General features: G+C 44.9%; 2 protein-coding genes across 2 annotated transcripts in view; both read left to right on the top strand.

Moving 5' to 3' along the window:
• gpc3 (glypican 3) overlaps nucleotides 1-9,250 on the top strand; it is a 98,834-nt gene extending 89,584 nt beyond the window's left edge. Inside the window, exon 9 of the mRNA XM_076292793.1 lies at nucleotides 9,069-9,250. Within this exon, the coding sequence (XP_076148908.1) occupies nucleotides 9,069-9,250 (182 nt within the window). The remainder of the gene's footprint in view (nucleotides 1-9,068) is intronic.
• A 6,446-nt stretch (nucleotides 9,251-15,696) lies between these two features.
• Nucleotides 15,697-22,854, top strand: part of gpc4 (glypican 4) — a 35,291-nt gene continuing 28,133 nt past the window's right edge. Inside the window, exon 1 of the mRNA XM_076292462.1 lies at nucleotides 15,697-16,464. Within this exon, the coding sequence (XP_076148577.1) occupies nucleotides 16,308-16,464 (157 nt within the window). The 5' untranslated portion in view covers nucleotides 15,697-16,307. The remainder of the gene's footprint in view (nucleotides 16,465-22,854) is intronic.

Genomic DNA, 22,854 nt, shown 5'->3' with positions numbered 1-22,854 from the left:
CCCTCCGCTCCAGCCCCGCGCCTTAAAGGGGAAAAGTCTGATTCAGAGTTTAGCCAAACACCATTTAGAATCGTGGCCGCACGGCAGAGGATCCAGAGGATCCAGCAGCTCCAGGAACTAAATGAGAGCGGCTCCACTGTAATGCCCCTAATTTGACAGATGGACTGAGGAAGGTTGCAGAGCATTCTTCAGTGTGTGGGTCCGCACTTTGTTCTGCAGTTCAAATTCCTGGACACAGCATCTAATGGTCGGTGTGATTATTCATCTTTTGAAAAATGGGCGCACTCCACATTACGTCTGAATTTGAGTCGGAGGCTCAGGAAAAGGGCAATCCTTTACATCAAAGGCAGAGGCCGCGTCCTCATTCTTCTGTCTCTTTCCTGTCTGGTGGTGTCTCTGGTGTCCTGTTCGTGTCTGGGGAGCTACCGGCACGTGTTTCATTACGTGGTCCACGCGCCAGGGAGCGTTTTTGGGGGCGAGGTGCTCATTTGAGGAGCAGGAGACTAGCCGATGTGGGGGGGGGGGGGGGGGTTGGGGGGGGGGGGGGGCGCAGTGTCCACAATAGGCCAGAGACACAGACAGAGTGATCAGGCCAGAGACACAGACAGTGTCCAAGTTCGTAAGGCCAGAGAGAGAGAGAGACAGATTCCACGTTTGTCCAGAGACACAGGCAGAGTCCACGTTAGGCCAGTATGGGCTTGATAGAGCTGCTCCAGACGGACTTCTGGCGTAAGGCTCCAGCGTGGCGGGAAATGAGGTAACTAAACAAAAATGGAGCAGATGTTGTGTTTTTTCCTCTGGGAGGAAACGGCAGCCACACTCTCATTTCTACAAATGATCCCCATCAGAGATGAAGAGAGAGGGGAGGAGGGGGCGAGAGAGGTAGGGGCAGAGTGGCGCGGGCGAGGAGGGAGGGGGGCGTGAGAAATAACGTTGTTGGGGCTTTGCTGTATCGTTCCCTCGCTTCACACAGCTTATAAACATCGGGTTTCTGTAGAATCAGCCTCCCTTCCAAACCACACACACACAAACACACACACACACACACACACACACACACACACACACACAAAGAGCTCACAAAAATAATGAATCTAAATCACCATCTGTGTAAGCAATGCTGGAGCGGATGGACTTTTGGAGTGAATAAGGTGCCATTCTCCACGGGCCTCAATGTAGGTTGCTGATAGATTTTATGGGATCAAGCCCACTGAGGTGCCCTTTCTGGGGCCTGTGTTTTTCCCCAGGAGTAGGGAGGGGCAGGCCTGGCTCTCAAAGGAGTGTTGGTGTTCATTCTTATCTTGTCTCGGAGAACAGACTGATAGGAAGCAAAGGTGACATTGTTACAGAAAACAATAGGGGCCAGTTAGAGGAAGCGCAATTCAATTTTAGCCGTCACATCTTGAGAGGCAAATTGGAACCATGTTTAGCACTGTGTCTGGAAGAAAGCTCTTTTTTTTGGAGTCCAGTGCATGAACTGAGCTGATGGTGTTTTTTTCATGGCTGCTCAGATATGCGTTTGTTTGTGTAAGGGATTTATTTACATTTGCCAGCGCTTGGCGATGCCCTAAATTGATTCCAGACGTCCCTGTGCGTAGTGTCCACCAGGCACTCTGAGGAGGCATGGCAACATGGCTCACCCACATTCTTCTACTCCCATGATGCCATGCAGGGTGGCTGTCTCCCACTGAAGGGCAGGGGGACAGGCTTCTCCATCCTCCCTTATAGTTCACTCTGTCTTACAGTCTAGCCCATAGACTGTAGAGGTTCGAGTCGAATTGCACAAATCTTCTCCAGAATCAGATGAGAGAGAGAGAGAAAGTAATCCCTCCATGCTCTCTTTCTTTTCTCTAATTCTCACATTAATGTTCTCCTCTCTCTGCCTGCCTCTCTGCTGCCGTACTCACAGAATCAGCTCTTTGTGTGTGTGATTTCTTATGCCTCTTACTTCTCCTGGGATCGCGCACACACACACACATTTGTATTTCCAGAGTATAACTTGGCCTAGCTCACACTGTAGGAATTTCATATTTTCAACCCCAAATATGCTCTCCCTCAGTCTCTCTCTCTCTCTCTTCCCATCTCACTCACTCACTCCCTGCCTTTCTCACTCTCACTCTTCTTTTTCTCTATGCTCACCCTTTTCTCTCCCCTCTTTCTGTCTCTCTCTCTGTCTCATCTTTTCTCAAGCCAGTAAATGGCCTCTGAAGTCCAGGGCTAAAAATACATTGGGGCTAAATCTAATTGGCACGTGGCAGTGGGTGTCTGTGGCGAGCTGGTCATCGCGCGCTGATAGCAGTGGACCAGAGGTAACACACGGGCCTGTGCTAATTACTAGGTGTTGACTCACATTTGTCTCCACAAAGCGGCCCATTGACAGCACGGCCCGGAATGTTGGCACAGGAACCGACGCAGCGGACAGGCGGGTGCCTGGTGGCGTGGGCAGAAGAATCAATGACCCCTCCTCAAACATCTCATAGTCATACAGTACATGCTGCGTTAGTCCTGTACTCCGCCACAGATAGGCGGGAGGGGGGGGGGTTGGGGGGTGGCCATTCAACAACTTCTTAAAGGTGCAGTCCATTCTACTTAAAGGTGAGGTATGCCATTCTGGCGAAAGGTTATTGATACTTGAACTCAACAGCCAATCAAATTAAAGCCCTTCCATCCATGCTCCTAAAGCAATGTCTTAAATGGTTGAAATAGTCCGTGGCTCAGTCAGTGCCAATTACTTCTCTGTTTACAGAGCCAGGACTGTGTACAATGGGCACACACTCAGAAGAGACAGCCAGAGGAGCCATCAGGTGGTTTTTACAAAAGGTGTATTGGATTTGAATCACAGTGTGTGCCTTTAAGATTACAGCAGATGATTGGCTGATCCACTTCTACACTGTTGCCCCTTCTTCAGTTTCTTCCACTTCACTCCTCTCTTTTACCTCTCATTTTCCACTCTCCCTCTCCCTCTCTCTCCCTCCCTCCCTCTCTGTCACCATGGTATAGGAGGGCCAAGGCAGTAGAATAACACGGTGGAGGTGGAAAGGTTGTGCTTCACTGTGTGTATGCGTGTGTGTGTGTGTGTGTGTGTGTGTGTGTGTGTGTGTGTGTATGCATCTGAATGTGTGTGTGTGTGTGTGTGTGTGTGTGTGTGTAGGAGTTAGGAGGTAAGTGTTCACGGGGTGTAGCCTAACCCAGGCTGACCACGTTGGTTGAGCCACATATGTGTATGTGGGTATGTTTAGTATGTTCAGTGTAGTCTGTATCAAATCCATGTCTATTTAAACAGCGCGTGTGTATTTGTGTGTGTCGTAGCCGTCAGTATGTAGGCAGCAGGCATCTGAGGCGCAGTCCAGAGGAGCGGCCCGAGCACAGTAGAGCCGCTCTAGCAGGGGCCTCCTGAGCGCCGGCTGGTTTGTGTTGGCGCTGGCCGCCCGCTGCCTCCCCGGGTGCCTCTGCGGTCAGCTCCACAGCTCCATGGGTGTGGGAGCAGGCTCTCACGTACCCCCAACCCCACCTCAGCCCACCTCCTCACTGCCCCCGCCCGCCCGCTCCGTGCTCCCAGCCAGCTGCAGTGGACGCACAGCCTCCTGTAGACAGAGCTGCCCCTGTGTGTCTGCCCCACAGCAGAGTGCCCAACATGGGGGAGCCGTCTAGACTTTTACTGGGAAGGCATGGTGTGGAAGTCAACGTACTTTTTCCTTGGTTATGAGGGAGAAGTAAAATACACACAGTTATGTAAAATACACAGAGAGTTTCATGGAAAAAAAGAGTGTTATCCCTCTATGCAGAATTTCAATGTGTAATATATTATTGTTTCTCCAGGGTGTTTTAAGACCAACCAAGTTATGGAATGTTTTTCATTAACCGACACAGCATTCACACACACACACACACACACAGAGAAGAACACATTTCACGTTTACACATCCATATACGCTCCCATCGACACACACAGAAGCCTCAGTCTACTACTCATTACCTAACAAGAACATTTTGTGCTGTGAGAACTGCTGCTCTGGTCTGTGACAATAACTTTTTGCACTCTCCACATAATGCTGGACCAGAAAAACAAAGGAAGGAATGTCTGCCCCAGTAATTTAGTTATCAGAAGAACATATAAGCCCCAGGAAGACATGATAGAATTCCCGCTATTCCCTCTATGTTTTTCTAGCCACGGAACTCTGCCAATATAACTGCAATCTAAGCCATTTCCCCTGTCTTTTACGGAGCACCTGCATCTACAGACAGACATTCCATTCCTCTTTATCTAGTGCTAGAATGCACCTGTATGGATTTCGTGTCTCCCAGATAAATGCAGCAACTGCATGCACAGGTGTGTGTAGATCTGGGACTTGGCACTCACTCACTAGTGGTGCCCTGCTCATTACAGTGCCTGAGAATAGATCTTTTCAATTGACCCCTCATAGGAAGACCAGAGGGTGGTATGTTATATGATGAACTATTAAATGTTGCGGAAATTACTGTAGTGATCCATGATGGAATTCTATCATATTTTTTTTATGTTTGTTGAAAGAATGTTTTTTTACAGCTTGCACGCCCAGTTTCTTAAACACATTTTGAGATGTAAAAAATGTGAATCACCAACCCCCGGCCCTCTCCAGCTCCACAGCCGACAGCCCCCGAATTAATGGAGACTTGGACTTTCCCACCTGTGAAATGAAACACTGAATTTAAAACTTAATTCCTTTTCACAAGTCAAATTACTAAAACAACTATACATGTGCTTGAACTTTTACTAATAACCACACACCAGAAGGGTAGGTCTAAAACACTCCTGTGTTTGTTATGCTAAAAAGGACTTTTGCAGTTACGTGTTCAGCACATTTTCAGTGAATAGCGCAATCTGACAAAACCCGTAGAAACAGGCTAAATACATAAACACACAAATACAGTAATTCATGAAATATGAGCAAAGTTTATTCAGTTTTAACACACCACTGTGGAGCCCTTTGTGTTCCCCTTTGAGGGGCCATGATTTACATTTTCAAACAAAAAAAATAGTTTGGTAAATATTTATTACAAAAAATGTAATTTCATTTTGCAGTCAACACTTAATCCTCTATGTAACGTTAAGAGAAGCTGTTCCCATACCCAGTGTCAGATTTGAGTCCTGTCACAGCAACTCAACATCAAAACTGCAAAACCAATGTTTTCTTCTGTACAGTCTGTGATGCATTCTGATGGCCAGTGGTCAGTGTGATTGTTATGTCTTGTGAACTGTTGCCTGTGAAGTTTTGCAAAATGTTACAAGAAATTGGAAACTAAGTCTTGTGTTTAGCTCACAGTTTTGCAAATATGTTTGCTGTATGAGTGACAGGTTTCAGAAGTTGTGCCACATATAAAGAATTTGTGTGTCAGCAATTGGAAAAATTCTGTAACAGCAGGTTTTCGACATCACTCACACATGTGGATTTCCTTCTGTGTACATTACTGAATAATACATTTAGTAATCAGAATTGTTGAACAATGTTTGGATTTGTGTCCACTGTTCACACCAAGATACACAGTCAATAGTTAACCATACAAATCTCTGTTATTCTTTGACATGTGTGCTTTCCTTTGAGCAACCAGAGTGTATAAAGGCTTGATTCACTGAGTGTTTGAAGACAGTGTGTTCAGAGGCTAGGCTCCTTTCAGGTGCCTTGTAATGTACACACACTTGCTCACAAAAGCGCGAACAAACACACTCACTGCCTCACTCTCACCACCACTCTGGTATGGCACGGCACGGCAGCGTCCCATTCTTCCCCCACGAGGGCCCGGCCATAAAACCCCTTCCAAAGCTGGGGTGTGTGTGTGTGTGTGTGTGTGTATCTGTCTGGGAGGTTTGTTTGCGCGAGTGTGTCCGTGTGTTTGTTTCTGCGGGTGATATAGTGTACTTTCTGCACAGAGGCCAATCTTAGCCTGCCATTGCCGATCAATGGGCTGGACTGTTGACCTCTCACCCAGGTCGTAACTGGAGCTCGCAAGGCACAGATAGGACTGGCGGACCAGCAGAGCGCTGTGGGATCCCCCCAGAGAGTGATGCCCCCCTACCCCCATCCCTAACCCCTCTGAAAATTGATAGCCATAGAGGGGGTTTGGCAAGCAGGAAGGCCCCCCGTCCACTCTGTGTCAAAAAGTCCCATGTTGGTCACATTAATCACCAAGGGAGGGATTGCCAGGGCTATTTTTAGCCGGCCGGCATCCATACATTCATCCAGCTAATTATCTGTGGCTGTCGGGCAGGCCGCGCCTCTCCCCTGACCAAGAGGGGAAAGAAAAGGCAGACCCTCCTTTTATCTGCTTTCTCTCTCTCTCTTTTTTGGTTTCTTTCTTTTTCTCTGTTCTTCTCACGTCATTGCATGTGCACAGCTTTGTACAGAGGGATATTGTTAGCTCTGGTCCTGCAGTCAGAGGAAAGGATTTGGTTTTGAAATGGTGTACCAAGTCCCTGTTGGGCCATTGTTAGACTTTTTTGTCGCTCATGCCATTCACATAAAATGTGTTAAATGACCAATACATTGGCACAAACAGTTCTCCATATATTTGAAGACTGTATTCCAAATGCAACACTCTCTTGTTTCTGAGTGTTGCTGCTTAGTTTTAATTTGTGCTCCTCAACACCATGCAGTCCTCCTACTCTCTCACACGTTCTTATGTACACACAATAATACACAGACTCCTATTCACTCATTCACTAAAACATTAGTTGGCCCCATTTACTTGTACACACCTTATGTCTTCCGAACATGTATATAAAAGCTGTATCGAATTGCACCTTTGGCTTTCATTTCCTTGGTGGTACAGTGTGGCCTGTCAAAATGACAAATCGTCCTTTCAGAGGCTGAAGAATGTCTAAACGCCGCCTTGTCAGGAAGAATGGAGGAAGTGGAAGAAAAAGTTAATTGTTCACTGGCTTGTGTTCAACCGCTGTCGTAATTGCTGAGAAATCTTGAGGAATGCTTTTCAAGGCATCAGAAAGTTTATTTATTTGCCCCTTTCCTCTGTTTTAAAGCCTGGGCTTGTTGAAATGGGCCCCTGGCCATCAAGGAGCCCCCCCCCGAGACCAGGCCCCTCGGTCCTTTTTCCTCTCCGACCCCCGTCCCTCACAGGCTGCAGTGGCACAGCTGACGGCCCCCGAATTAATGGAGACTTTGACTTTCCCACTGATCCAGTCAGCGGCGCCCCGTAATTGGAATCCCTCCGCTCCCCTCGGCTGAGAGAGCGCACATCTGCACGTTGCCTCACCTGGTTGGTATGACTGACGGGGCTTGATTTGGTACGGTCCTCTCCATTTGCCTGCTATGTGAAGGCTCCCCGTTTTGATTTCTGACCAGGTTGGCTCGTATTAGACACAGTCTGGTATGCATGATCAGAATGTGTTAGGCCTGATTTCTTTTGAAGTGTTGTGCAGTCATTTTGAGCCTTGCCGCTCTGATCCTGTGTTGACAACTTTACTATTACGGTGGTATGTTTTGGTACGGGGCTATCAGATTGTTGATTAAGTACTTTATTTAGAATGGCAGACTTTGGAAGTGTTGAAATATCCCTGCAAACATTCCTGTCTCCCCACCGCTTGGTAATGTCCATTCCATTCATGTCCATTGTCCACGCATGCTCTGTTGGGGTCCAGCTGCCTGGTTTGTGTATATGCTCGCCTTTTGACTCCTGTTTGTGTGTAAACGCTGCGTGTGTGTTGGGTCTACCGCCATGTGGTTGTTTTGTCTGGTGTGGTGGGACCTGGGGAGTGTGTATTTGAGGCTTGGGGACAGAGAGGGGTATGTGAGAAATGCACTGCGGGTGGGGGTCAGTATGTGTGTGCATGTGTGTTTGTGCGTGTGTGTGTGTTTGTGCGTGTGTGTGTGTGTGTGTGTTTGTGCATGTCTGTGTGTGTTTGCCTGTGTGTGAGAGAGAAGCCCTACAGCTGGCCCAACAGGGGACACATCCGCACATAGCTAACGTTCCTCTCTAGAGTAGCCTTTTATTACTGCCCATTTCTTGCCCGTTCTCATAGCTCAGCCCTTGCCAATTCTTATAACTCTCTCTCTCTTTCTCGCTCTCTCTTTCCCCCACTCTCTCTCTCTTTCTCTATCTCTCTCTCTCTCTCCGTGTGTGCGTTTGTGAGTGTGTTTGTGTGTGTGAGTCAGTGACCGAGTGTTTGTGTGTACATGTCATGGGGTGACAAAGTCAACTAAAAAGTGGGTTTGGCCAGTTCTCCAGCGGACAGCTGTGATATAAAATGAAGTACATGCAAGTGCAGCCAGTGAGCATGAGGTCACTGAGATGAGAGCAGCCTCTCGGAGCCCAGCGACTCACAGGCTTCTCAGCCGCTGATTCAAAGCACTTGATTAGAACAAATGCGGCTCTAAATACAACTTTGCTAATATTCCTCATTTGCGGTGTCCTTGTGCTTTTACTCTGAAGGTATCATTCACAACGAAAGTAATTTATCATCCCTTTGAGATTAGGTCAAAAGTAGGCCTGCCAAGTGAGTTTCTTCCTGGAAGTGCATAGTTGTCGGAGAGGGGTGGAGTTGAGGTTGATTTAAGGGCCTGAGTGCCGCTGTGGCAAGCGGGGCTATGTGATGAGTGCTATCTTACAGTGTTTCACTTAAGCCAACACTTGGCCCAGCAGGAGAACAACGGCATGAGTTTTCACTGCGCAGAAGTGCTGCATTTCACATGAACATTATGCAAAGTAAATACCGCAGGATTGTTTTTCTTGGGAGAATCTGCGGTCTCCACCATCCTGTATCTGTAACCCCTGCAGTATTGTTGATGTACAGGTGTGCGTGCCAAACACACCCCCTCGGATCTCCCCACAAGCCTACAGCTCTGTATGCCCTTAGCGCCTGCATGGGAGAAATGCGAGGCCTACTCTGCCAAGCCTCATGCCACTTCCTGAAGATGGCTGTCCATTCACGCTCTAGTCAACCGCTTCCACTGTTGCTCTGTTGTCCAGTATTGTTTTTTTTTTTTTTAATCCCATACGTATGTACTAACGTTTCTCTAATCTGTCTCTTTCTCTCTCTTTCTGTCTCCCTCCCCCACCTCTCTTTGTTTGGTCAGACTTGGCAGATAACCTGGCCATGGATGACTTCACTTTCCACGAGCTGCTGCTGACGCCGCGGCTGGCTACCGACTCACATATGGGTCCCTCGGTCCCAGGAAGGGCAGGGTCAGTGTGTGGCCCCAGCTTGGCCCTCCTGCTCCTGGTCCTCACCACCCTCATCCATCTTCGGCCTCAGTGACCACTCCAGCTCCCTCACAACAGCAGTTCTTCCCTGGACATGAGGAGTGCGTCCAGAGGTGGGGTTTGAGGGGACGTTTCCAAACCGGTGGAATCTTGTATCTTTTATTTCTTTTTTTTCCGTTATCTTTGAGTGGCACGGTGGGTCTCCTTATACATTTTGCACAATCTTGAGTGGACTGGCACCACCAGTGAGACACTAAACGTCTCGCTATCTTCTCGCTGTCTGTGGCACGGGCTGTCCCAGTTCTGTATAAAATGTACAAATATTTATTTGTTGTAAGACGCTCTGTGTGTGTGTGTGCGGTAGCTTCAGTTACCAAGCAAGCCAACTGGGACGCAATAGCATGTAAATAAGTTACCTAGCAACCCTGTCCAATGTTTTATCCATCCAGGCTAGTATTGTGTTACAATTACAGTATGTGTTGCAGAAAAAGCATTCAATGCCTTTGGCTGGCAAGAGACATGTTTTAAGTGTTCTCCCTTGGAAAAGTGGGCATGGCGTTCAGTGTTACAGACGCACGAGTGCTGCTGGATTGGTAGAGCTGTGACTAATGGAGTCTGGAAAACTCTGGCTCCTCCAGTGGACACAAATCTTCTGTGACTTCTCGACAAACTATTTTACTTCCCAGCACCCACAAAAAACACACACTCACACATACACACTGTGAAACACATACACACACACACACAAACACACACACACACACTGTGAGAGACACACTCACACACACAGCATTAAAGCACACCTCTTCCGCTCATTTCCTGTGCTGTAAATGACCCACAGAGGAGAGATCAAGGGATTGGTGTATCGTTGTGAAACCTTTTTCCCTGAGGGGTGACACCCAGCTGTGGTTCTTGCCTTGGAAATTCACTATCAAAATGTTTGGTCAGGGTTCTCTTGCTCACTCTCACTCTCCATCTTCCCAGCTCTTTTCTGCCCTCATATTTCTCTTTTGTGTACAAGCACACCTCTCTCTCTCCCCTTCTGCTCACATGTTATCATACATGCACATTACACCCAAATTCGTACTCTCATTAACACACACACACACACACACACACACAGACAGACACACTCTGTCTCTCTTGGGTCATGGCTTAATGAGGCTTTCATTATGCCAGTGTGATGAAAGGTTGCTCCTGAGTGGCGACCCCTCCAAGTCCCACTCTCATCTCCACTGATACGCTACCATGGCAACTGCATCTAGGAGGGCATGCTCTTAGGTGATGGACAGATTCATCAGCATGTTTCAAGTGTTTTGCATTGCTTAGTGAAAACACCCTTTTGCCCCAACCAAAACGCATCCACTAACCAAGGGCTAAGAAATGTTTAATTTAACACCAGCTGTGTGTAATGTCTCTCATCATAATTAAAATGATTTCAACTAATGTGTTTTCCTCGTCTAGACGGCTTCCACATGTGAGATAGTGAGATATCAGTTGTACAGTTTTGTGACAAATCTACTTGTTTTATTTCATGACGCTGCATATTTAATGTCAGTGATGGAACTGGGGGCTTTTGCGGACCTGTTAGCTTTGTCTAGATGAGAATTTTTCAGTGTTTCTATAGAAACTCTTTTTTAATAACAAATGAAGACATGAATTAAGTGTATGACATTACCAAACAATGTAGTAAACAAACCACATTTTCTCCGTCTGTATTTAGTCATGAATAAATCTTTACAAAATTCATTAAAAACAAACCAATGTAACCTTCGACAATAATACAGTCATGAAATCCATAGTTTACACCAAGGTGTATTAAAATGCTCATTGACACCATCAGTAATAGTTTTACATGGTGCATAATGAAACGCTGAACCCCCCCCCCCCCCCCCCCCCCCCCCCCTTACTCTTTCTGTGTGTCTTAATTGCCCGGCAGGAGAGCCCCATGAGGCCATTTGGCCCGTCTGAGCTGCATTTACTCCACACCCGCTCAGCACATACATACGCAATGGGGTGGGGTGGGGGGTCAGGCCTCTCCAACGTTGTCATAGTGATCAGGTCAGTAATGGCCCATCAGAAAGTGGAGGGGTAGCTGTGGTGTTGTGTACCTCTGGTAAAGATTTTCTTTTCTCATGTAACAGTTGATGTTCAGGTAACCAAATGTTTGCTAACTGGCAATGTAACTAACCACTCTGTGTCATTAGCTACCCAGATACCGCTGTTTTACTGGATTGGTGAATTGATTTTAGATGTTTTCCTGGTTGAAACAAAAAAGAAATAAATGCAGTTTTGAGCTTTTACTCTTTTGTGGTTTAATTGCTGAATGCTGAGAAACACAGGAATGAGTGAACACTCTGTCTTTGTTCTTTGGAATTGATGACTGTTTGTGTGTTATCTTCCAGATAAGCCAATGGGTGATTTAGAGGTGTCCACAGCCGCAATAAAGCAATGAGTTGCATTGGAGGCATTTAATCTCATTCATGGCTCGTTATCTCACACTGAATTGAAATCTGTTTTACAGCCTGCCACACCTCAGTTGATTACACCGCAAGCTGTAAAGAAAAACTTTATTCAGGCCAAAATGTTTACATTACAGTCCCCCACAACTTAACAGTTTTTAATTGATCAAACCAATTCCCTTTGCTCTTCTAATCTCGCCACATAAGTGATTGTGTCCACACATTCAGCAGGGCTGTGTCCCTCTACTCTCCCCTCCCTGTAACTTTTCACACATGCCCTTCTCCTCAGATCCAGATAAGACCCTGTTGGATCCAGCTGTGCTTTTCTCTCTCCTACAGCCGGCCCGCGTCCTCTTCAGGGGGGGAGAGCGGGAGAGACACAAGGCCGCGGCTGTGCTGGTGGCCAGAGAAACAGAGGGCTGAGCAGCTGATGTTGGCCTATACACTGAATGTTAATGGGCACGGGAGAGAATGGGCAAACAGCCCAATTGAAATGCGCAGGTCCAACTGTTTTCTTAGGGTAATAGATTGTCCACTCAGGAGCGGCTCGGCTTTTCAGGGTTGGGGGTGGGGGGCAACTGATGTTGCGGTCAATGGGTGCTAGTTGCTCAACAGGGATCTACTGTTCCAGCCTTTGGCTGTTTTAGGGGCATGTAATTGCGATGTCCATGTAATTCACTCCTATGCTTTTGGCCCATGCTGATACTCTGAGGTATCATCAAGGTCATATTGATTTGCAGATCTGGACATACAGTATGTGCTTGTGGAGTAACTTCATCCAATCCAAATAAGGAAGAGGATGCTTGACATTCCAGATGTTAAAGTATATTTATAAAAAGATGGATTTGAAGCATTGTTGATATCTGCTACTGGAGACATAAACAGAACGAAGCGGATAAATACAACTCACAGAAACACTGGGACTAGTTACTAAAACATTAGCTGCTGGAATGTTCCAATTGGGAGGGGGAGGGGGGGGGCTTCTAGTTGCCAGATTAGCCCTGGCCAGTAGATGTTCATCCATTGTTCTTGTATGCCTGGTTAGAAGGCATGATGTATCTGTGCCTTATTAGCGTTATAAATGTTTTGTCTGAGAAAACCTTTACCAGCTCAACATGTTGAGAACATGCCCCTCCTGGAGCTGCTATGGATTTGAATGACAAAGACAACCTTTCAGAGTGAGCAGTTTGAACTGGGAAGAAAAGTATAAGTTCAGATCATGTAGTGGTGGCCAGTGGGGGAAGGGGTTATGATAGCAAGATATTCATTCATTATGTATAATAGTCTATTTAGTTAATACTTTATGACACATATTGGAAATAGTTGTTGTCTCTATAAATGTTTGTTCAACTACAGTGCAACATCTTCCTTTATATGAACATTTCCTTTAAAAAACTATCTTTCCAGATGTTTCAGCACAAACTCATGACCCAGTTCAGTAGAGATAATCCCTCAAACAGTAATAAAACTTCTACTACAGACTTATAACTTTGTAAAACAAATTAAAGTAGTCTCTGGATATGGCTAATCCTGTCAATCAGGGATGGGCAGTATTTATGATACATGTATGTAAAATAGATGTTTCAAATACAAAATAGTATTTTGTAATTTGTATTTTATTGGGTTGAAGAAAATGGCTTGGTATTTTGTATCAAAAAATCAAAATACTATATAGGTGTGTATTTTTGTAGTTTAAAAATATTGGCAACTATTTTTGGTGAAACCAATTCTCTTGATGTTATGTCATAACATTATAAAAGTGCAAAATAATGAATGTAGCCTCTGACTGGTGCTGACTTTTTTGCCCACACTTGTGATAAGAATGTTGAGATTCAGGAAGAAGATCCAGTGCAAGATGAGTAACGTGTAGGTTGCTCACACACAATACACCCCTTTCTCACACCAACCTCAAGTTTCTTGAGAACTTTAACCATTAGTTGAATGGATTCATTAAATTCCATTGTATTCTGTTAAAGTAATGAAGATTGTTTAAGAAACAGAGAAACGTTGCCACAGAACTAGCAATTTAATAAGAATGGTATATTAATGGCATACTGCTATATTGATATATTACAGTGTATTAATGTTATCAATACACTGCTTATAAATACAGTGGTAATGGAGGTCATTTCTTTTGTTTAAAATGTTAACATATACAATCTCATACAGTGCCAAAGCTCTGCACATCACAAGCATATAGTTGTGTGTTGAGTGCCTTTCTCACCACCTCTCAGGTCTGATCTCATTCATCAGCCCATGGTATGCCATGCCTCTTTCAGCAGGGACCCAGATTTGTCAGTTACACTCAGGGCCGCTCTTTCACCTTTTGTTGCCCCACTGAAAGCAACACCAGCCCACTCTATCTCCCCGCCACACAGCCAGCCAAGAGCTTCAACCCCCCCCCCCCCCCCAACTCCACCATCACCCCTCTCTCTCTCCTCCTCCATCCAGACTCCCATTGGCCTGCTGCTCTCCCCCGGCCTCAGTCTCACAGGCATGAATGGGGCAGGCTGTGGAATGTGGAGGCACAAAGGGATGAATGTCATTTTGCTGAGTGCTTCCCCCGAAACTATGAACACAGACTCACACTGACACATATGGCTACATGCGCACTCTCACACAAGTCCTGACATGTCCCCGGCCCGTAATTAAGCAAGTACATTTTTTTTAACTAATGGGAGCAAAACATCTGTATTGTGATGGATGTATTGAATCCTTCCATCCTGAGAGATGAGGTGGATTTGAAATTATGGACATAGGATGAAATGTATGGAAAATTAAGAAGCAGGAAAATATTCACTCCTGAACCATGTTGGAGAATCTCTAGGTCTAAAGAATTGTCTGTAGTGTGGTCACAGTTAAATATTTCTGTGTTCTTCCATATGATTTCACAGCCACAACTGGGTCAGTACACACACTTGTACATGACAGAGGACACCGGCAATAGCAGTCTTGGGAAATACCGAAGCATTTGTAGCTGGACATGTTACTCATTCTCTAGTCCAACAGCGGCCAGCACTGGAACAGGGGTCACCACACCCAAGACCATACTCACAAGAATAAACACAGACTAGACACACACACACACACACACACACACACACACACACACACACATATCATGGTAGCAGCCAGACATGGATTTTTCATTATAACATACTGGGTTTATGTCACCTTCAGCACTAGCCTCAGAGCTGGAGTTAGAGCATGTGTTGTCAATACAAGCTGTCATGCTTAGATTGAGGCATTCAGCCATTGCTCATCATAAAGCATGATTTAAATTCCACAAGTACTTCCCCTCGCAGGCTAATGTCACAAGTCAGCTGGACACAGAGCCAACCTCGCAACACTATGTCACATTTCATGACACGAAGCAACCCAGAAATTGTTGCTGTTGGTGTCACCTGTGATATGTTGCTCATGGTAGGCACGCAGCTATTTGCTTGCGCCTGTGACAGCAGGAGGATTAGCACTTTGTGGATGTGTATCACTGCAAGCACATGTATGTAAAATTCAACATCATTGTGCCTGTGTGAAAGGCTATGCGCTGATGCGACCTGCAAGAGTTTTGTTTCTATGGAATTGGTGGATACAGGTGCAGACAGTGAGCAGTATACGAAGACTATCACTACCTGAATATTGTATGCACTTTTTACTGTAATCAAAAGTAAACTTTTACATTACAAAAATTACGTCCAGGACTCTACTTTAATTAACGATGAAAAATAGACCAGACATATTGAGAGACCTTGCAAGTGAGTATAACTTTTTATGTTATAAAATACAGCTAGCGCCAAATGAGAAATTATAAAATAATTGACTAAAAAAGCACGTCATTGTAAGTTGAAAACCAAAACGGTGCATTAAGGTCGCAGAAATCATTCCATTGTTTACTCAAAACCACAGTGTTTTGTATATGGGTGCCCAAATTGTCCAGCCCCCGGCTCCAAAATCCACCCCAGGTATTTTGCGCGCCCCTTTCTTTATCCGGAACTCCGTGCGTGATCGCGCAATCCAACTCTCCACTTCAGTCCTCGCAATGTGTTCAGCCTTTGGATTTTAGCACAAGGTAACTACAGTCAGCGTCCTGTCGTAGAACGTTTGTACAGAACACTTAGAAGTTCTCTACACAACTTTTTAATTTCATTGATAAAGTAGTAATTTGGAACTTTGTTCAACGAGGACGCAACACGAAATAAGCTATTTTGCAAAGATATCTAAGACGAGCGCATTTCCAAGTCTCCCGGTTTTGTTTTTTACTTTTTGTATCGTGGGTTTTTTGCACCTCACCACATCTCAGGCGAAGAAAAGACTGTTGAACGGACTTATTTTTGTCTCAAAGTGTGTCTGTTTAAACCAAAGTTTGCAGAGATTTCGTTCGAAGCTAAAGGAGTTTTAACGCATCAAAGAACTACATGGACACGCAAACTCAACTAAGTTAGCGATAGCTAGGTTAGTCAACCAACTTGTTAGCTAACTTTATTGCGCTGGACTGGCGAGGTAAAACACATAATCGAACAAGATATACACTGCCCATCTCCATGAGAGAATCCAACGTCGGATTTGGATTTGTTTTGTAGTTAAATCTCAAGCAAAGCTCTTCTCACCCCTTGGCATTGTACTTGTATATCTGGGACTTTCATCATCGCAATGAAGTCGACTGTTGCGCTTTCTGTACTTTACATTTTGGCCGTGATTTTCGTCTCGGCAAAAGCAGAGCTGAAAACGAAGAACTGCAATGATGTGAAAGAAGCGTATAGTTCCAAGGGTTTCAATGTCAACGATGTACCTAACAAAGGGGTTCACGGTAAGTTGCATTACAATCATTTTCACTCAGTGCAGGGCATTTTCCCCTCAAATGGCTGTTTCAGTTTCCGTTAATTTCAGGTCTGTTTAGTCAGCAAACCATGTCTTGTTAAACGTAGCCAGAATGTTATAAAAACAGATACAGTTGTTGCAATTTGAATACTCCTTTTTGAAATGGTTACAGTTAACAATTGACGAACTTTATTATGTTTTTGACTGTTCAAGTTACGTATGTAATCTTTAGGTAATGTAGGCCTAATGACCGATAACAAAAGTTGGTATGTGGTCCAGTGGACTTAGGTGAAGAATGAATTAGCTACCCTAAATATTGCCCCTGGCTCGGATATACCAGGTTATCGACATCTGAAGAATGGCTTTTAAAGTTTTATCATAGCCCGTCTCTTTTTGTCTGCAACTAGATCAGTATTTGTGTTCTTCTATAATTAATAAGGGAACGGCAGGAACATCAGAGCAGTGCAATTCGGCAATGGTGTCCCTGTTTATATGAAGACTTCTTGTGCTTTCCTCTATTTGTAACCTCAGTTTTGTGCCACAAAAGAAGTACCTGCATGAATGGGGATGGATGAGAATACATGTGAAATACTTCACTCCAAGTGTAGGCCTACTGTCATTTCACTTACAGCCAGATCATGTAAATCTGTAGAAAGGAATTAGGCTAGGCCTGGGTCTGGTATGTGGGTATGCAAAATTTAAAATCTTGACCCATTAAGGCCAGACGGGATAAGAACAGTTAGCCTAGGGATACGTTTTTGTTTACAGAGGCTGTTTTATTCTACTGGAGTAATGGAAACTTTTTTTTAGACTTCTGGGATCCACATTTCCTCCTGAATGTTAGCCTGGCAATCCTGTGTCAGGGTGGGGGGGTTAAGAAATTCCCCTCCATGCCCCACATACTCTAGATCCCACCCCTATTTCCACCGCCTCCATTTCTATGTCTGTTTTAGATTTTTTGCTTATTCATTCTTTCACAGTCATTAGGCATAACACTTTATTGCTCCAGCTGACACTCATATACATGTGATTTGTTTCAAACAGTCTACATGTCGCATTTAAAAACTCAGCCATTGGCCAGACTCCAAACTTTCTGCCCTTATCCTGTGCTTTGACTTTTGGCTTCAGTGAGACCCCTGTAAAGGCAGCTCTCCACAGACAGGCTACGTTGTAAATTACTGATTGTAATATGAGCATTTGACATACTTGCCTTAGAGCTACGGCCTCATCTAATCTAGCGCTGGGTGATGGACATATTTGCATAAATGAATTAGAATATCTCCCCTGATTAGGCTGGCCTCAGTATCTGCCCATCACCTCCATTATCAGCGTGGCAGATTGTGCCACTGCTCATCAGGTGAGAATTGTAAATACAGCTCAGGTTAGGCAACTCTTTGTTTCCTCTCAGTTATCTTACAATTTTTAAAAGGTCACACGCCCCATTGTCTTCCTTTTTGCATCACTGTTGTACCAGACGTAATTGAATGTACCTCAACATGTCTGCATTCGTCAGGTTTTATTGTAGCAGATCTCCTGTTTAGTTGTGAATGGCTCCTAAAGAGTGAATAATAAGTGTGTGTGTGTTGGTGTGTGTGTGTGTGTGTTCCATGTGAGTGTGCCCTCCACAATGGCTGCCATGCTCAGCCAGGCCCGGTGCAAGGCTGGCCAAAGTGAGTACCTCTTTGTTGTGTGACATAATTGATCCAGCAGAGGCGGAATGGCTCTGTGGTCACCAAAGGTGTGAGGACTCCAAATAAAGAACAATCTGAAAAGACGTAGACAAAAACCTGGTCCATGTGAACAACTACCAGTTGTCAGGGAGAAAATGGTCGGAAGAGGAAACCTAATTGAATGGGTAGTGTCCCGTTGCCTGGCTATTCACTTCCAGAATTGGTGCACTTCAGTTGCTAGTCAAAACATTTATTCTCCAAACTCTCATTTGGACATGACCTGACATGAATAGAGTTGTGTACGTCAGACTTGCAGGGCAAACCAAACATATGTCTAGAATAATGTTTCTGTTTGTCACACAGTAACTATAGCCCATTTCCTCTCTGGTCGTCACACCAGAATTTAGATTTACTCACAAACATTTTTCATGTTGCATTCCAGTTTATCAAGCCCTAAATCCACTGTCACTGAAAGTACTATTTATTAAGATGTCTTTACTTGCTTTCTTGCCATAAATCTAAATGTTGGGAATGTACTGCAGCTGAAACCACCAAACTGCCTTTCTCCACAAGCCACAAGCATCTGTTGTTTGCTTCATGACTAGGAGATGATAATGTATCTCCACCAATCTAGCTAATCTGACAGTTGTGTGTGCGGTGATGGTGTGTCTAAAACAAGACTCCGGGTGCAATGAGACCAAACCCTCAGCCACACTAGTCTAGAGTGGAGAAATAGGCAAGGAAGAGATTTCTTTGGCCCTGAGGTACCTGACATGTATCCCAGCAATTTTTATAAACATAATCTTTTCCAGTCCACACAGTTTTAGGCTAATGTGCTTGTTGATACATGGAAATACTGAACACCTTTTTTCAGTAGTGGGTGGGTTTGGAAGATTTGAGTGTGAAGTCGGTGACTTCTCACTCCTAGACATTCTTCTCATTAATGAGATTGTTCGAGGTCTGGTGTCTGAGCCAAATTTGCCATTCTGAATCCAACTGGCAACTGCACTTTCTTGTTATCATTAAGTATGATGATGTATGATTAGCTGTGGTTGTAGCTCTAGGGATCTCTACGTATGGGGTGGTGGTTAGTTCCCCATGAAACTGTTAGTTGACTAAAATGTCAGTTTTCCAGAATCCGTCTGAATTAGTCTGCATGTAGTGTCAGTTAGGACTGCAACAATTAATAGATTAGTTGTCAACTGTTAGATTAATCACCAACTATTTTGGAAATGGGGTTGTATCATTTTTCATAAAGAAAAACACCAAGAAATTCTCTGATTGCAGCCTTTTGACCTTGAATATTTTCATCTTTACAAGCCATTTCAGTATATAATCTTGGTCTTTGCTAAACATTTTTAACAATTTTCTGACATTTTATCAATCAAAAATAATAATTTGTTGCAGCCCTAGTGTCAGCCCATTTCTGCATTTCTATCATAATCTGTGCTTTTCCCTCTACCCACTTTACGCATTACACATCTTAAAGTATGTTCCACAGGTGATAAATTATAAAGATTTAAAGGCTAATTTGCTGAGAAGATGAAGTCACGCCCTTTTCTGCAAACTTCAATTATTCACAGTGTTGATGTATGAATTTAAACTGTTAAAAGGATTTGGGGGGTGCAGCTCAAGGGTAAGCTAACCAGTCCTTGAGCTGAAGGAAGGAAGCAGTACGTGGGAGATGCTGTTTTTTTTTTTTCTTCAATCTGGAGTTCCACTCTAGACTCCACTCTCCCTTCCATAGCAGAAGACTTATGGTGCACATAACCTGTCTAAGAGTACAGGGGCTTTAATATCCTCTAATCCCTTACGCCGCCCAAGGGAGGTTTCTTCTTCTGCCAGCAGAAAAAGCTCCTCATTGCCCATGGTAGTCAATCAAGGCCCATGGTGGAAAATGTATGTGTCAAGTGCCTCCTGCTCAGTGGCAATACGCTGGATCTTCAAAAGAAATTGTAAAAGGAAAAATGGGGCCAGTTAACACTGGCTAGATTGGGATCTCCCCATGTCAACAAATTCTCGTTTCTGAAGTTGGCCCGCACACTTTTCTCTTACCCCTCCCCCTCCCCCTCCTCCTCCTCACCCTTTCTCCTTTTCCATCTGAAATCTGTTTTTCTTTACCCTGGCAGCCGGGTCTTATGTCATGCCTCAGGTATGGACAATGGCCAAGATCAAAGCTCACAGATGAGTGTTTACACCCCCACCCCCCTTTCCTCTCCATACCGGAGGATCATCCATAATCAGTCTGTTGGGTTATGACTGAAAGAGAGTCAGCAAGAGCCGGGGTGACTCAGACCCGCGACAGGACTCTCAATAGAGGATTTTTTAGAGTTGGCTTGTCTTTGTGTGCATGCTGCTCCGGTTACTTTTTTAAAACAGCTGTGTTAGGATCAGCTCTCATCACCCCTGGTTCAGACCCCTAAACCATTATGAGCAGCACAAAAGCTGGCCTCAGACCAGCTCTGAAGGGTATCACATAGCAGCAAGTGTGGTGTGTCTCCGCGCCACACACACACACACACACACACACGCACACACACGCACACACGCACACACGCACACACGCACACACGCATACACGCATACACGCATACACGCATATACGCATATACGCGCGCGTGCTAGTGCTCTGTGATCTATGTTTGGGTTTTGGCAAATAAAGAGGTCCTGATATTGCCATACCATGTCATTACTGAGATAAGATAAGTGCAGGAGAAGTAGGACACTGTCGGCCGGTTGAGCCATTTAAAGGAGAAGTGTGAGGCAAGCTCACTACGCTTTATGGCTCTCCGGTCTGAACACGCTCTTAAACTGTTAAATATTAAACCAAGAAAGACATGGTCACTGGTTTCTATTGTTTAACTTGTTCAGTTAATCTGTCTTGGTGAAATCTAAAGATTATTCAGCTTTACCACTCAGTCATTCTTTCTCTTACTTTCTCACCAAATTATCAACCTCAGCAAAGCTCTTCTTTGGTCTTTCATTTGGAGTGCTCTTCCAGGAGGCATTTCTGTTTTCTAAACATTGCAGTATCAGTTGAATTATATGCTGAGCTTTGCTTCATTAATGCATCAGCCTTTGTGTCAAAGGAGTTGTACTTTTCATACAGACTTCTTGGCTAATGAACTATTCATCCTCAATTACATTACTACTATAGCCCGACCGATAAATCGGTTTAGCTATTAAACGGTTAAGATATTTGGCAATCTATCGGTATCAGCGGTTATAACGGCGTGATAGTGCTCCACATAAAATAAATAGGTGGCTCTTCTATTTTCCAGCTGTGTCGTGGTTGCAGCATGGGTTGAACCACATCGAGGTACAGATATGATTGAGGCAGAGTAGCTGCTCTAACCTGTTTGCATGAGGAATAATAGGAATAAGCCTCAATGTGTCCCCAATTTATCCTCACTTTAAGACACAACCTGTCCTCCTTTTCAGAGTGTGGTCACCCTATTTCTGATACTTAATAGTCCACATTTCCCCTCTGCACAGAACAGCTCGCGTCAAGCGGAACAAATAGGTGTCCCTTCTATTCTCTAGCTGGGTTGTGGTTGCAGTTCAACCCTGAGAGACCTGAAAGGCCTGATCTTATTCATTATATTTATTTCATACAGTATTTTATTAAAATACCAGATGTACCAGAATACCAGCCTATTTAAACACAATATTCCACCTTGATCAGATCTTTTCAATATATTTAATAATAGAACACATTTTTACATTGTGTTTGTTAAAAATGAATATCGGCCGGTGTATCGGTTTTTGAAATCCTCCGATGTCAAAATGGGTATCGTTCTTTAAAATCCCTTATCAGTTGGGCTCTAATGACTACCATTACTTAATGTCAGGATGGTGTACGTGAGTAGTACTAAAATAAAATTAAAATGCTAATACTAAGTAAATATGGCAATACTTGGCACAGTTGTATCAATAGAATACTGTGCCGAAGCACAGTATTATATTGGCTGCAACTGGCTGCCAGACGGCGGTTCTGCCTGGGTCCTCAGTGACTCTGCTGCTGCTTCTGCTCCTAATTGAGTTTTCCTATTAGGCGGAAGATGTCTTGTGAATGTGAGTGTCGGGGCTTGTTTGCGTGCATGCACGTGTGTCCTTGTGTTGGCGGGTGTCGTGCAGGTGAGGTCAGTCAGTTAGCTAGCTGACGTTAGGCCGCGTGGCGGGACCTTATCGGTTTCCTGTTGGTCGTGCAGCCGGCAGAGCTGTTTCCCCCTTTTGCAGTAGACCTGTGATCAGGCATGCATGTTTGAGTTCACCACGGAGATAAGCTCTGTTTCCACACCAGACTGTGAACACAGGCAGTGGCAGGCAACATCCTCTCAAGGAAACGACGGCCGCTACCCTCCGTGCGGTCAGGCCTGGTCACTGAGGTTTGCCGTGGAGCTGTGCTGGTGTGCTACAGCCCTTAACCCCCCACTCCCACCCCGCTCTGCCGCCCCCAGAGAACGACAGCCCAGCAGGGGGTCGATGCTGTGTGTGGGAACAATAGGGAGCCCTTCTTTAGCCCCCCTGTCTGTCCCCCTCCCCGCCGCATTCCACAGAAGACCACCAAGACCCTCACACGGGGAGCCAGGAGCTGGGAACGGCCACAACAAAGAGGCCGAGTGCGAGAGGGAGCGAATTGACTGGCCCGGCCATTGAGTGAAAGAGGGCAGCGAGAGCGTTTGATGGACAGAAGAAGAGACACACAG

This window comes from Alosa pseudoharengus, unplaced genomic scaffold, assembly GCF_046254945.1.
Source record: "Alosa pseudoharengus isolate Yale_2024_CS ecotype anadromous, Long Island Sound unplaced genomic scaffold, YU_APseudo_1.1 YU_APseudo_1.1_scf_19, whole genome shotgun sequence".
Taxonomy (NCBI): Eukaryota; Metazoa; Chordata; class Actinopteri; order Clupeiformes; family Clupeidae; genus Alosa; species Alosa pseudoharengus.
This window is presented reverse-complemented; position numbering and strand designations above follow the sequence as displayed.